The sequence below is a fragment of the Balaenoptera acutorostrata genome, chromosome 2, assembly GCF_949987535.1.
Source record: "Balaenoptera acutorostrata chromosome 2, mBalAcu1.1, whole genome shotgun sequence".
Taxonomy (NCBI): Eukaryota; Metazoa; Chordata; class Mammalia; order Artiodactyla; family Balaenopteridae; genus Balaenoptera; species Balaenoptera acutorostrata.
In genome coordinates, this window is record NC_080065.1 from 126,375,928 (window position 1) to 126,392,777 (window position 16,850).

A 16,850-nucleotide genomic window follows, 5' to 3' on the forward strand; every position below is an offset into this window, starting at 1 on the left:
AAGTACCTTTAAGAACTCGAATTGAAGAGAAGCATTATGAATATAAGGAATGTGGGAAAACCTTCACTTATTCTTCAAAGATTACAAGTGAGAAAACAGCAGAAGTGAGCTCTATACATGTAAGGAATGCACAGTTCCCTTCCTCTTTTAGTAACCACATGAGTACAAATATTGGAGAGAGGCCCTATGATTGTAAACAATGTGACAAGTCCTTTTATTCTTCATATTTTACTGTACATGTGATAACACAAATTGGAGAGAAACACTGTGGATATATGAAATGCAGGAATGCCTTTGGCTGTTCCTCATCACTTAGGAAACTTGTAAGAACTCACACTGAAAAGAAATCCTATTAGTATTTGAAGTGCAGGAAAATCTTAACTTGTATCTAATTCTTTCAAAGCCGTGTGAAAATTCACATTAGAGAGAAACCATATAAGTGTAATAAGTGTGGGAAAGTATAATTCCTAACACTTTAGGGCATATATGAGAACACACACTGAAGAGATACCATATAAATGTAAAGAATGTGGGAAAACCTTCAGGTCTTTCTCATTCTTTAGTCAGCAAGTGAGAACTCATACTGGGAGATAGGAATTTGAAGAATGTGGAAAATCCTTTAGTTTTCCCTAATACTCCAAAAACATATGAAAACTCACATTGGAGAGAAACCCAATGAATGCAATCAATGTGGAAAAACCTTCAGGTGCATCTCTTCTTTGTTAGGCATAAGGAAAGCAATACCAGAGGAGAAATTTTTTAAATGTTATAAATATGGAATTGCTTTATCAGTGTCTCTCTCATCTTTGAAGTGATCCCCTAGCTCATAATTTATAGTTTTCATTTTCTAATATAAACCTCTATGGTAATAACTTGCTCCCAGTACTCTTTCAGCTATTTCACACAACTTTCAATATGTATTATTTTCATTGTGGTTCACCTATGTATATTGTCTCACTTCCATTGTGAAATCTCAGACTGAAGTAAAGTGTATTTTTTAATATGCAAGTAAGTGTATTTGAAATTAGCTTTGTTATTGTTTCTAATTAATTTCCACTATATGAAATGCATGTGGTCCTTGTGATATTGACTTTGGTACTTGTTGGGATTTTCTTCCTGGCCTACTGTGGCAGACCCTGGGATTTGCCTACCTGGTAGCTATTCTACCCTTCTTCCTTACTATGAAAACTTAGAAATTTTCAGGTTATTGACCTTAACTGTTGAGAGATGTATCTTAAGCATTTTTGTGGCTAGTGTAGTATATAACAATTGTTTTGGTTAATAAGTAGTTGATATAAATTTAAAATGTTCAAAATTATCAAAAAAAAGATGGTTTCATCAGAGTCAGTAATTTAACCTTTTGTACTTTGCTCCTCCTTTAAGTTGGACACAACAATTCAAGTTGAAAAGAGAGAACTTGGAACCATGAGGGTGAAAGCTAGGGGTAATGATGGTTGTGCTGGATTATGTTATAGGAGGCTTAGAATTACATTTTCTAGAATCCTCTTGCTGTATGGTTAGAATTAGACAAAAGAGGAACCTACATGAGATTTGAAATGCAAAAATGAAGATGCCATTAGTCTCAAAATGATGTGGAAGTAGCAGATTGACAGACAGATCCAGAACTGTTCAGAAGTTCCAAACTTCAAGCTTATCTTCCTGACTACTGTCTTTGCAGAATAACATCAACCCTGAGCCAATCACAAGCACTTCAGTCGCCTCAGAGGTAGCAGTTTCCATAAATATCTCCATGAGCTCACCCTTCATGGTCCTACTTTGGTGGATAGGTGTGCACAGCTGTTTGAATTTCCTTGCAAACTCAAAACTGTCCATTCATACCACTGTTTCAGAATATTGTGTTTAGAGACTTTCTCCAATCCTCTGATTACCTCTTCTCCACCTTTGTGCAAGGTCTAATTTCTATAGTGAACACATAGTTCTCCTAATACTTCCAGTGACTCTGTTTTTCCTGAGTCATAAAATGCTGCAGCAAAAGAAAACAAATGAGTAAGTTTGCTCCCCTATTGCAATTGTTGAGTGGCTATACTATCCTTGTGTTGCCTATTTCTAGACTCTCCCAGGAGAGAAATAAGCCCCTTGCTGATTTGTGGGAATTTTATGTTAGTCAAAACAGAATGAAATTCCTAAATGATAAACATAGTATTGTTAAATTAAAACTATCAATGTAATTCACCATATTAACAAAATAAAGAACATATATATGATCATCTCAATAAATGCATAGAAAGTCTTTGAAAAATTCAAAATGCATTTTGTGAAAACTTTCAGCACACTAGAGGATGGGAATATCCTCATTGTGGTTTAAAAAAAAAACTACTAAAATCCTAAAGCTAACATCATACTTACTGGTAAAATACTGAATGCTTCCCCATAATATTAGAGACAAAGCCAGAAAGTTCTCACTCCTTCTGTTCAACATTATAATGGAAGACCTAGTCAATGTAAAAAGCCAGGAAAATAAATAAAAGGTACAGATATTTAAGATATTTGTCTTTATTTACAGATGACCTAATTGCGAATGTTGAAAATCCTAAAGAACCTACAAGAAAACTACTAGGACTAATGAGTAGATTTAGCAAGGTTGCAGAATATAAGACTAATATATAAAAATAAATTATGTTTCTATATAATCGCAAGTAACAAATGGAAAATAAAAGTTTAACGCTACCATTTACAATAGCATCAAAAAAATACATTAGGAATAGATTTAACTAAAGATGTGCAAGACTTCCACACTGAAAATTATAAAACATTGGAAACAGAAATTGAGAAGATTTAAATAAATGGAGAAACATACCATGTTCATGGATTGAAGACTCAAAACTTTTAACATGTTCACAATTACCAAAATGATCTCTAGAGAAATGGAACTCCAATCAAAATCCAAGTAGGCTGTTTTGTGGAAATTGGCAAGTGACAAGCAAATATATATATATATATATATATATATATATATATATATATATATATATATATATATATATATATATATATATTTTCAAGACATCTTGTATAGTTGCAATAATCAAGACAGTGAAGTATTGGCAAAAGGATCAATAAATAAACTAAATAAAGAGAAAATAATCAAGTTTTTTCTTTTTAGTATCATTACATATTCATGGCATCTATGGACTTAACTTGTTTTAATCAAGTATACATTTTTGGTCCATTTTTGCAAGTAACTTATCACAACTTGGTCAGCAGGAGACTCCTCAAATGGCTCCTGTGGACTTTTGACCCAACCTATGATTTTGAAAGTGTCCTTGCTTTCTGGAAATAGCAAGAGGTCACAAAATTATTCTATATTCTGCTGATCCAGACATGTATCCATCTATTCTTACAAAGAGCTTTGGGTTTTTTCCCATTGAATAAAGGTGTTAGAGAATAAAATCTTGGGATCCTGGAAAGTTGGAAGATTGGATACAAGGAGTAACGGGTTAGAAGCATGATGAATATATGGGAGTAAACACAAAGTGTGAAGACCTATATGTGATAATTTAATGGCCACCAGAGGGCATTCCACCAAGAAAGAGTCACTAAACATTGGAATAGACAAAATTATTGATCCTTTTGACATCAGACTCTTTCATCAGCCAGACCACTGCTGGCATGATGAGCAGATGAACAAAGAGGCCACAGTGGCAAAGATAAAAGCTATTCAAGTACCTCACTTACCAAGGTTGATTTAGGTGCTTCCACATCCAAATTTCCAATATGCCAGCAATACAGACAAACACTAAGCCCTTTACTTTATATGGCAGGAATGGCTTCAGTTAACATTGCTCTCAATTACCTGCTTGGGGAATTTGTGCTTCCCTTTTCTGAAACTCTGGGCTCTGCAGAGTTAGAAGTCCTTGTCCTTAAAGGGAAACATTTCCACCAGGGGATATAGCATGATTCCCGCTATACTATAAGCTAAAGCTGTATCCTCAATCCTTTTGGTTCCATATGACCAGGGTCCAGCAGACAAGAGAGGAGCCACCAACTTGACAGGGGAAGCTGACCCTGATCATCAGGAGGAAGTAGGACTGCTATGACACACAGGGTTCAAGGAAAAATATGTTTGGCACATAGTTGACCCACTTGAGTGCCTCCTGGTACACACTAGCCCAGTTATTTTGGTAATTGGATATATGCAACAATCACATATTGAAAGGGCTTGGTGACAAGGACTCATATGTCTTGGGGATGAACGTCTGGATTCTACCACCAGATAAACCACCAAGACCAGCAGACATGCTAGTGAAGGTGAAAAGAAACCTAGAATGGCTAGTAGAGAAGGGAGACAATGATTATCAGTTCTAACCCTGAAACCAGTTTCAGTGGTAGAGACTGCAGGTCATCCCATTAAACTTTCTCTTCTAAGTTTCCCCCAGGAAGAGAAGACCAGCAGAACCATGAAGGAGCTGCTCCCTGAATGTGTGTGAAGAAAAGGATCTGAGAGGCATAGAAGGTGGACTGTAAGGACATGGACATGCACCACTCAAATTCCCTTTCCATGGAAGTCTTGATTCTGGGAATGCCAGGAGTGTTATCAGTAGGCACCTTTCAGCTGTCACACCCTTTTCAGGGCAGGCCACATCCAATGACTGATCAAGGTGGAAATATAAAGACCTAGCCATTTCAGCTAGCTCAGCACAACTCTAAAGGGACATTTTAGCTTCAGAGTTCCCCACTTCTCTCTCTGCTGAATCCTGCCTCTGTTACCTCTACCCCATGGATGTTAATCTCAAAGAACTCCCTAGCAAATACCCTACTTTAACTCAATCTCAGAGTCTGCTTCTTAGAGATCCCAACTCAGTAACACAGCTCCTGGCTTGCTGTTGGACCACGGTAGAGACTGAACCCCTGACTGTGGGAGATAAAGTGAACATGTGATCTGAGGTGCCTATAATTTACCTGGTTCATCAAACCATAAAATTGTAGCATGTGTAGCAGCACTCCATCTTCAAGTGGAAGTAGTAACACAAGATCATACGTGAGCAGGTCTGGAGAGCATAAATATGTTTCATAAGTGGATGGTTTATACTGGCAATACACCTACTGCTCCTGCATTACCACCTCTCTTTCAACCTACATCTATGGCCTTATTGGTAATTGGATATATGCAACAATCCCATATTGAAAGGGCTTGATGACAAGGGCTCATAGCTACTGGGGATGAATGTCTGGATTATACCACCAGATAAGCCACCAAAACCAGCAGACATGCTAGTGAAGGTGAAAAGAAACCTAGAATGGATAGTAGAGAAGGGAATGATCAGCTCATTCCCTGTGATCAGATCACTAAAGAGGGAAAATTTGAGCCTAATTTTAAAATATTTCCTCACAGAAATCTGACACAAACCATAAGGAGACTAGTAACATATTACATCCCACAGGACTAGCTCGGAAGGGCAGAAGAGAAAGGAACTCCTCATGCTAGGAAAGACCTTTATGGGTTTTTGTTTTTGTTTTTTGTTTTTTAATTGAAGTATAGTTGACTTACAATATCATTTTACTTTCAGAAGTACAACATAGTGATTCAAAATTTTTATAGATTATACTCCATATAAAGTTATTATAAAGTATTGGCTAAATTCCCTCTACTGCACATTATATCTTTGTATCTTATTTATCTTATACTTAGTAGTTTGTACTATTTAATCCCCTTCACCTATCTTGCCCCTCTCCCCTTGATAGGAAAGAACCTTGAGTGGTACATCTGACTGTTCACTTTTCTTGGAAAGAAAGATGGCCCGAGGTATGTATTTGCATTTGTATTAGTTTTCTAGGGCTGCCATAACAGAGTATCACAAACTGGGTGGCTTAAATAATAGAAATTAATTGTCTCACAGTTTTTGAGGCTAGAGGTCTGAAATCAAGGTGTTAGTAAGGTGGGTTCTTTGTGAAGGCTGAGAGAGAGAATCTGCTCCATTTCTGTTTCCTTGAATGTGGATGCCATCTTCTCCCTATCTTCTCCTTCTCTTCACATGGTCTTCCCTCTATGCGTGTCTGTCTCTGTGTTTAAATTTCCCCTTTTTATAAGAACATCAACCATCCTGGATTAGGACCCATCCTAATGACCTTGTTTTAACTTGATTACCTCTGTTAAGACCCTATCTCCAAATGAAGTTACATTCTGAGGTACTGGGGTTTAGGATGCCAATATATCTTTTTCAGCAAGGACACAATTCAGTCCATAACAGCATTTATTCATGAGTGGTGGCTAATGGTTTGGCCTATACGCCATGGGATAAAACGGAATAAGATTAGAGGGTTAGTAACAAGAAAGTCTGGGTATCATCTCTTGCTCTGAGCCTCTTCCGAGGTGTTAATGTAATATTGAATTTCCCTCATTACATAACCCATTTTTCATTCCTTTACCAATAGCTACTATTTTTTCTTCTTTCCATTTTATGCCAAAGTTTTCTACCTTTGGAAGGGACATTAGGTTCAGCCACTATGCTGTTGTAGATTGCAGACCGCAGTACTACTCTAGCAAGTGCTTCTTCCTCTGTCCACTCTGTTCCCATAGAGTAAGGTACATAGATGCAGAACTAGTGGGCTATCTTTACCACCAGGCAATATAGTGGCATTCACTGTTAATCCCAATTTTGCCAGATGGTGTGAAGGTACATCCTGCCCCATTAGGTCCTTGGGAATTCTGACATAAGTTTAAAAACATAGTTATAGTTCCTTGCTTAGGAATCCATTCATGTTTCCTGTCCTTGTAATTGCAGCCCTGGTCCTATGACCAGGAGACAACAAGTAGGAGAAAAAAAAAAGATAAGGTTATATGACGAAGAAAGTATACCAGCACCTTCCCCAACCCTTCTGCCCCAGATCCACCAGGAAAACAAGAGAAATCTATTCAGTGAGGACACTCCTTTAGCCCCCCTCATGTTGAGTGTGAGCACATTCTCATGAATGTGTGTAAACCAGCCCTTCGTGCTTTTATCTCCCCCTGTTTTAGACAATCAATGTTTTAATTGCCTGTTCCAATTCTCTATCAGAATATTACTCTAAGGAGGATATCTCTCTGCCCATTGTTGGACATTATGGGCTGTAAAGTGAGGTCACTGGTCTGAAGAAATGATAGTCAGCTATACAAATTGGTGCAATATCTTCTCTTCCAATTCTCTCACGATATTCTGAGCATTTGCATTTACCACCAGGTAAGCGAAGTCCAGACCAGAATCAGTGTCTATTCCTATCATGACCCATTTGTAGCCCCATAGGGCTACCAGTAACAGCCAGCTGTGTTCAAGGGCTTTCCCGCCAGGAAGTTGGTCACACAGCTATCTGAAGTCTCTGTGTATTTTGTTGGCAGATAAAACAGTTCTTACTGGCATTTTGTGCCTCAGAGGGTACAAGAGGAATATGTTTAGATTCAGCCCATCTCTGCATTGCTGCAAACCCTCAACCTCATGGACCCAGTTGGCCACCTCGAGCAAACACACAGGTATATCTTCTTGTCGATTCCAATCATTTTGGCCACTGTGCATGAGTCAGTAAAAAGCCAAACATAGTGGCTTTTTTCCACTGTTCAATCTTTCCATCACTGCTGAGTACACGGCATGCAATTCAGCCCACCAAGCTGATTTGTTTTTACCTCCTTCCATCAGAGTGATGGCCTTCCAAACAGGATGTTGTCCATTCACCTTGGAAGCTACAAACCAAGCAGCTCTGTCAGCCAGGCAAGGGCTCTTTATAGGGCTTTATGGGAAGTGCTTGTATCTTGTTTTACTCCAAGGGAGTAAACACCCCTCAAGTGGAAATTCTCTTGTCCAAAGTCCCGGTAGTCATCTCTGGGAAGCACTCACAGGCTCTAGCCATAAGCCCTAGTATATGCCCCACATAGGGCTATTGCACAGAGAATTTGTCCCCACCAGCACTCCAGCTTCCATTCCACACTGTATGGCTCAGGCAATCTTACTGGTTCCCATTTAGCATGTCCAATTAATATTGCTTGAAAGGTGGATTTACATACCTCCTGTTTGACAATAGTAGGTAGGGGAAATGTTCCGCAGTCAGATTCAGTGTCCATCTCCCAAATACAATCTGGTAAAAAAGACACAAGCACTTCACATAAAGCCTGTTCAAACATACCGATTCTCCTACAAACTTTTACCGTAATTCCAACAACTCATATGTTCCTAACTGTAGCCTCTATTAGGACTTCATCCACAGGTTTTTTTTTTTAATAGAACTTTATTGGAGTATACTTGCTTCACAATACCGTGTTAGTTTCTGTTGCACAACAAAAGTGAATCAGCCATATACATACACATGTCCCCGTATCCCCTCCCTCTTGAGCCTCCCTCCCATCCTCCCTATCCCACCCCCTCTAGGACATCACAAAGCACCGAACTGATCTCCCTGTGCTATGCTGCTGCTTCCCACCAGCCAACTATTTTACATTTGGTAGTGTATAGCATCCACAGGTTTTGATTTTACAATACTAGGTAGGCGAAGTGTTCCCTCGCCCTTCATAATATGCATTCCCATAAAACATTCAGGAAAAGTTGACACACTTCTTTTTTTTTAATTTATTTATTTTTTTTTTATTTTTGGCTGCATTGGGCCTTCGTTGCTGCGCGCAGGCTTTTCTCTAGTTGCAGGGAGCAGGGGCCACTCTTTGTTGTGGTGCGCGGGCTTCTCATTGCGGTGGCTTCTTGTTGTGGAGCACGGGCTCTAGGCACACGGGCTTCAGTAGTTCTGGCATGCGGGATGCAGTACTTGTGGATCGTGGGCTCCAGAGCGCAGGCTCAGTAGTTGTGGTGCACAGGCTTAGTTGCTCTGTGGCATGTGGGATCTTCCCTGACCAGGGCTCGAACCCGTGTCCCCTGCATTGGCAGGCGGATTCTTAACCCCTGCGCCACCAAGGAAGCCCCACACTTCTTTACATAATTCTAACTTTCATAATCCTATCAACCATTACCTTTTTTTAGGTAATCTTAATCTAATCTAATCTTAATCTCATTGGGTTTCACCAATGGGCTTTGGTACCACAGTTGAGTCCTGGAAACTTCTCTTCTCCAGCCCCTGACCATTTTACCCACTCCAGTGCAAAAGTCTTTGGCTACCCAGTGAGGGGCTAGGCCAAGTGACCCTGGCCCTTTTTTCAATCTTTACCTTATAATTCTGCCTGCCCACTCTCCCATGCAATTGCCAGTCAGGTTTCTCATTGTAATGTCTGCCTTCTGAGTTTTAAAATTTCTCCAAACAGGGGTAAATAGAGTGGACTTGTTTGGCATCCTTTAATGTTGAGAGATCAAAGCGGGGGCGGGTTCCTTTGGCCCACCCAACCTTAGGTAGTGCTATATTAAAACTTTGTTTTAACCCAATCAATGTCCATTTTATTCACTCCATTTTTTTAATAACCATCTAAGGATTTCTACTCTGCTGGAATGAGTCCTGTGACTCCCCTTTCTGTTTTCTCTTTGTTTTGCTCCTATCGATATTCACTTCATTCATCTTATTCCTTTTTAAAAAATATTTATTTATTTACCTATTTATTATTTATTTATTTATTTATTTATTTGGCCGCGCCAGACCTGCTGCATTGCGGTGGCTTCTCTTGTTGCGGAGCACAGGCTCTAGGTGTGCGGGCTTCAGTAGTTGTGGCTCACGGGCTCTAGAGCCCAGGCTCAGTAGTTGTGGTGCACAGGCTTAGTTGCTCCACGGCATGTGGGATCTTCCTGGACCCGGGCTCAAACCCATGTCCCCTGCATTAGCAGGCAGATTCTTAACCACTGCACCACCAGGGAAGTCCTGAACGGTTTTTTGATTTGGCAACAATAGGATTATATGGGATGCCCATGTGAAGGGGCCCCTTTAACCTCAGAATTTACCATGACCTGGGTAACAGGTATATTCAGCGGGTGAATATCCTACTCATCATAAAGCCAGTACCACATGGTTTGCATATGAAGCATATCAGCTATTTCATCTGAAGTTTTCCACTTGGCATTCATAGGGGAAGACAAACACTGCAGGGTAAACAAACCTTGCAGTGGCTTTTATCTAGTCCATCAGGCTGGCTGTTACCTCAGGAATAACCTCTTGTGTATCTGAATCACATATAGTCATCTGTGATTGTTCCATAGTGAGCTGTGGGCCCTGTATCAACCCAAACATGCTCTTCCACTCTGCAGCACTCAAAACCAAAGACACAGCCCCCATATTAGTTATGATTCATTTCAGTTAAGTTTCTTCAGGAAGCTGATGATACTGATCTACAAAATGAAACAATTCCTTCCCACTATAACCCTGGCTTCAGGAGTTTCTTGGTTTTGTCCTCTCCCCCTCCCACCTGCCCCATGTTGATTACCTTCTTTGTGACCAGAGATCTTAGAGGACTTTCTGTTGTCCCTGTACATTTTTTACCTTGGGGGCAGCTTTGAGGCTAGAGGCCCAAGCTCAGACTCACTGAAATCTGAGTTTGGACCAGCATCAAGCTCTAACCCAGCATTCTCTTTTACTTTTAGTTTAGCTATTACAGATAACAATAACCAAGGGATTGTATGTTTAGCATCCTTCTTATTATTTTGCACTTCCTTATACACCCAGTGATTCCATTCCCCAGGATTTGGATTCCACTGGTAACTTTTACCTTTAGTAACTGACTACAGCAAGCTGCTGCTCCATACCATGGGTGACCATGAGGCCCAGGAATCAGAGGTTCTTCCTCCCCTGCCCTTTCACCCTTTCCCTTCCCAAACCACGTGTTTCCGTGAGCCAGGGCTAATCTAGCAAATCCCACGTCACTGACGCCAACTCTTTTGTGTTCTGAGCACCTAATTTCAATGTGAGGAGAGGGGGTTTTCTTCCACGCCTCCAACAAGCAATGCTCTGACACCAGCTGGGTATTCTACAATTCAACTCAGTTCTGACACTATCTCCCCTGAGGTGGCATCTGATTCCACAAGTTGAGAACTCAGTCCCACAAGACTCCCCCTGCAACCCCAACTGGAGATGCCAATTGTGAGCCCAGGTTGTTACCTGTGCTTCTGACCAACTGGCTACAGATTGGAGGGTCCCAAGATTCCCTTCTCAGACTCCAAACACCAGTGGCAAGCCCAGGTTGCTACCTGTACTTCTGACCGACTGACTGTAAATCAGAGGTTCCCACAAAGCTTGGGTTTGATTAATTTGCTAGAGTGGCACAGAACTCAGAGAAACATTCTACTTACTAAATTACTGGTTTATTATAAAAGGGTATAACTCAGGAACAGCCAGATGGAAGAGATGCGTAGTGCAGGGTATGGGGAAAGGGGCACAGAGCTCCCATGCCCTCTCCTAATGTGCCACTCTCCCCAAATATCCATGTGTTCACCAACTGAGAAGCTCTCTGAACCCTGTCCTTTTGGGTTTTTCTGGAGGCTTCATTACATAGGCATGGTTGATTAAATCATTGGTCATTGGTGAGTAAACTTGATCTCCCGTCCCTCTCCCCTCCCCAGAGGTCAGGGGAAGGACTGAAAGTTCTAACCTTCTAATTACATGTTTGGTTCTCCTGGCAACCAGCATCCCATCCTTAGGTGCTGGTCCAAAAGTCACCTCATTAACATAACATAACAAGAGACACCTTTATTGCTCTCTTCACTTCACTTAGGAAACTCCAAGGGTTTTAAGAGCCGTATCAGAAACCGAGGACAATGACCAAATATATATTTCCTATTATAAATCACAATATCACACTGGGTGAGAGATATGTTTACGGAACTCTCTCAGAATGGAGTACAGAGTATGTAGATATATGTGCCTCATATGAATGCTCACTAAATGTTCAACATTGCAGTTGTGAATATTAATACTGAAATTGAAAAGAAGGTCAATTATGTGGCTTTTTACTTTAAAAACATTACATAATGCTTACTATGTGCCAGGCATAGTTCTATCCATAAGATATCAAATAGCCCTTTCCCCAACTATACCAGTATTTGCTGGTAAATGAACATGAAAATCTTAAAGCCCTTGACTCTCTGACTCCTCCAGGCCAACATAAGCAGACTTTTACTACTTGCCAGAGGAAAGCAGTATCCCCTTTCCTGGAAATCATACAGCAAACTTATGAGGCAGGTGCTTTACAAAGTGACACTTGTTCTTCTCAACATCTGTCCCTCTAATCCACATTCCTTTTAGGCTATAACCTATGGAAAAGTAAACTCTCCATTCTGGGGGAGATAACTTTCACAGAAAGAATTGCAAGGCCTGACCAATACATACCAGCAGGATACAGGGAAAATGTGAGAGTGGATTTTGAGGGTATTGGACCAGGGTACAGAATATAAGCCTAGATTTGGTAGAATTAAATGACATGGAGAACTTGGCCATGACTTGGGATTTAAGCTTCTGGCAAGGATACCTGGACCAGATCCTAATACTTTGGCCAGAAAGGTCAAAGGCTTTTTGAAGATTAGACACAATTAATGACTAATAAATGTAGTAGAGATATGAACTATCCTTGGACATAGTATGGAGGAGAATATCAGAAGGCTCGGAGAGGTGGGAATGTTAGAATGGGTTTACTGTATAAACCCTGAGAACCCAACAATTATGTTCCCTAAGATGGCCCAGAAGTGAGGCTTCTAGTGAGGAAAACACTGACATTTTTGTAAAGCTCAGTGGGTAGCTATCCCCTATAGACAAGGGTTTGTGGTATTGATGCTGGCAAGGAACTGAGCTCTCTGGCATGAATGAGGATAATGAGATTTCAGAATAACAGAGACCAAATGGCTTCACATAATTAGTGGCAAAGTAGATTTAACTACTGTAGCAGCAGCAAGACCATCATGGCAACCAAGGTGTTTTTACACATAGGGATTGTGGCTATGCCTAATAAACCATGGTGTTCCTGGGAGTGAGAAAGATAGACAGCCAAATAAAATATTGCTTGACTTGTTTAATAAATATATTTGAGAGCTGGTATACAGCTACTGCAATGGACAATTGCAGTCCCTCACCCTGTTTTTAGATATGTCAGATCACATACCAGAGCCTTGTAGAAGGGGAAGATGACCCTCTTTAAGGAAGGGCAATGCCACTGCAGCTAAAGACTCTTAAGTGTTCCTTCTATCCTTTCCTAAAGAGATCTGCAGCTGTTTGCCTGGGTAACTGCACTCGAGAAAGTACATTATCCAGACTTCTCAAGGAAGGTGAAATACAGTTCCTGAGCAGACTCTGATAAGAGGTGACCTAAAACACCATAATGGTCCTTCAGTTATAATGCAGGCTTATAGAGATGAAGAGATGAATGGAATTTAGGCCCAAATCCATCTCAAAGTGGGTCCAAAGCATCCACAGACCTATCATGTGATTATTTCCTAGGTCCCTGAGTGTATAATTGGGATAGATATACTCATCAGCTGGAAGAAGCCTGTGCAGAAAAGAGTTAATGTAGCAGGCTTAATACTCTATCCTTACAAGGCCCTGCTTGCAAGGTTGGCCCTTGGCTGTTATCTGGGAACTTGGATTTGGGGAGCATTTTCACTGTCCCTTACCACCGGCTTTCTTGGCATTCTGAACTCACAGATCCTAATCGCCTAGATCTGACTCTGAGGGAAAATCTGATACTATCTTCTAAGCACTATTTCAGTTACAGCATGAGCTGTGCTAAACTGAAAGCAGCCACAGGCTCAATAAAGGGAACACAGATGCTGTGCCTGCTGCAGATTTAGGAAACCCCTTTGTGGGGCCCTAAACAGAGAAAACATGGATGCTGGCTGGACCATCTGGACCACTTACAGATGCCCACAGGAAAGGCTTATTTTCTGATGGGGCCATCTGTAACTGAGGTGCTGACTGGCTCTATATTTCTGATAGAGATATACAGAGACGGGGTGCATTTCTAACTTGTGAGTACTGTGGAAAGCTGCAAGTTGGGGGAAGGCACATCACAGCAACTATGACCCCTCCACCCACTCCTGACAGATCAGACTCTGGACCCCCAATGGGGTATGCTCCACTGCTATTGACTTGTGTTCAGATTTCTAGATTGGTTGCAATTTGCATTAATGAACTGATAGTGTGACTCTATTTCCCTCACCTTTTACCTAGTACACACATCTTATTAAGGCAATTTGACTGTTAAATGCAACTATCCCCAGAAAGAGATTGATCTGTGTAAATCCATTTTGAAAACCTTTGAAAATTCAGGATATCATCATGATAAATTCCTTAACATGATATGACTTTATGGTAAAAATTATATAAAAAATTGTTTCTGTGAAAATGCTTTTGTCTTGCATACGACCCTCTCAGACAAAAGATCTGGGTAAGAGTAGAGGATGACTAAAAAAATATAAAGTTATAATTGCTGAATGGGACACACTGATTTTTTAACAATGAAGAAAACACAGCCTGGGGAGGCACAGAGAGTGGGGAGGACATTAACAATGTTTGTTTTTCAGAACTCTTCCTGGAAGCTTCCCTCTCTTCTTGAAGGAAAACTCCCCATGCTGCTTTTCCAAGCTGCTCTGAGCATACTGAATTCAAATGGACTGCTGAGCCCACAATCACACCTGACAGTGCTGACTATGAGGCAGCAGAGAATGGCTCCAGCTCCTGCACTTTCCATGCAGAACACTTCCAGATGCTGTCCACACCTGTGAGGTGGATAAAGTGATCTCATGCACAAGCACTGCCTCGGGAAGCCCCTTTGAAACCAAAAACTGAACTGAATTATTTGGACTGAACGGAGAATCCTGGAGCCGGAGGCCCCATGGTTAGAGGCCATCTTGAAGTCTCTGTTAACCAGTACTGCCTAACTAATGTATGTCCTGCTTGGGGTGCCCTAACAATGTAAACTCTCTGTTCCCAGAGGTACTACATGTGCCCTCTGGGACTGTATTTCTTCCATGTGTACCCTGCTATCATGACACTGCCTCAGCCCTACAAGGCATTTGTGTCAGCTTCAACTTCCTAGCCAGAGTTGTGCTGTGCCTGACTTGATGCCTTGGGCCAGGTGAAAAGGTTACAACAAAAACTTAAGCAGGAAGATACCTGGCTTTCTAAGGTAGGCCTTTACGGTTAGTGGGATTTGTTTAACTGGCCAAATCTAGGACCCATGGAGGGCATAACTGAGGCCAATATTGTATGTTGGTCTCACCCTGCTACATGGCGTCCTACTGATGATAATCTTGTTGTAAAGACACCTTGGCCAAGGGCCAAGGGGATGGACTGTGGAGGAAAGAGTTACCATAGCAGGCCTGAGACTCCTATCCTTAGAAAGGCCTGCTTGCAAGGTTGGCCCTTTGTTGGCATCTGGGACTTGGATTTGGAGACTGTCCCCAACATTTCATAACTGATAAAGGTCATTTACTGTGCCTAAACTGTATACACAAACAGTGTAGTTTCTGCTAGGCAGGGGATGCCCATGTGTCCAGCACCCAATAAAACCCCTGGATTTCAGGTAAGCTTCGCTGGTAGACAACACTTCATACGTGTTGTTTCAATCTGATGCTAGAAGAATAAAGCACATTCTGTGTGAATCCAAGGGAAGAGGACTCTTAGAAATTTCTATCTACTTTCCTCCAGATTGTTTCCAATGCACCTTTTCCCTTTGCTGATTTTTCTTTGTATCCTTTTACTGTATTGTTTTACATACTCACAGTCATGAGTATGACTATATGCTGAGTCTCATGAGTCTTTCTAGTAAATCACCAAACCTGGGGATGGTCTTAGAAACCTTCAATGTCAAACCCTTTCATTTGTTTCCTGACTGGTAGGGTAAGAAACATTATAGTGGAAAACCTGAAATTTCCCTTTCCCTAGCCAGACAGTAAATCATAAGTAACACTGCATCCTAATTTCAGAGATTAGCACTACATTCTAAAAGTTAAAGTATGCAGAGGTGATAGTCTCCTCATATCCTCATTTAATTCACTTGTTCACCCCCTGCAAAAACTGGATGGATCATAGTGATGACAATGGACTGCAATTTGCTTAATCAACTGGCAGCTCCAATTACAGCTGCCATACCAGTGGTTATCTTTACTGGAGTAGATTAGTATAACCTTTAGCTCTTGGTAGGTGGCTATTTTTCTGGTGAATGCATTCATCTTAAACTCCACCAGTGAATAAAATCAAAAGCAGTTCATCTTCTCATAACAGGGCAGCAAAATATATTCACTGTCTTGCCCCAGAGCTATGTTAACTCTTTCCCTTTCTTTTGTAACATACTCCACAAAGACCTCAACATTGAACATTCTGCAGAACATAATGTTAGACTACCATATTGATGACATCATGCTAATTGGGCCTAATGAGCAGTAAATGAAAAGGACCCTAGATGGCCTAGTAGGACACATGCATGTCAAAGAGTAAAAGATTAGCCCCATGAAGATTCAGGGGCCTGCCCCATCAGTGATGATTCTAGGGGTCTGGGGCATGCCAGGAAATCCCCCCCAAGGTAAAATACAAGTTATCTCTTGCATCTCTTACCACTAAAAGACAGGCACTGTCTTTGGGGACCTCTCTGGATTTCAGAGGCAGCATATACCATATTTGGAACTCAAAATGCTGCCAGGTTTGAGCAGGGCCTGGAGTAAGGAAAAGATACGTAGCAGGTTGAAACTAGAATACTAGCCAGTCTGATGTGATCTAGTCAATCGGATGTTGCTAAAAATGCCGGTAGTGGATTAGGATGCTGTGTGGAGTTTCCAGCAAGCCACAGTAGGATGATTATAGTGCAAATCTTATAGTGCAGATCCATGCCTTCTATAGCAGATAACTTCTGTGTCCTTATAAGTAGATGCTGTCATGCTCCTGAGCCCTAGGAGAGACTGAGTGGCTGACTATGGGACATCAAATGATCATCATGTCATAAGAGCTGCTTACCGTGG

The 16,850-nt window shown here is 41.1% G+C and overlaps 1 protein-coding gene across 1 annotated transcript in view; it reads left to right on the plus strand.

The window, feature by feature from the left end:
• LOC103012099 (protocadherin beta-4) overlaps positions 1–14,465 on the plus strand; it is a 109,535-nt gene extending 95,070 nt beyond the window's left edge. Inside the window, exon 2 of the mRNA XM_057540762.1 lies at positions 14,418–14,465. Coding sequence (XP_057396745.1) covers positions 14,418–14,449 — 32 coding nt within the window. The 3' untranslated portion in view covers positions 14,450–14,465. The remainder of the gene's footprint in view (positions 1–14,417) is intronic.
• The last annotated feature ends 2,385 nt before the right edge of the window (positions 14,466–16,850 follow it).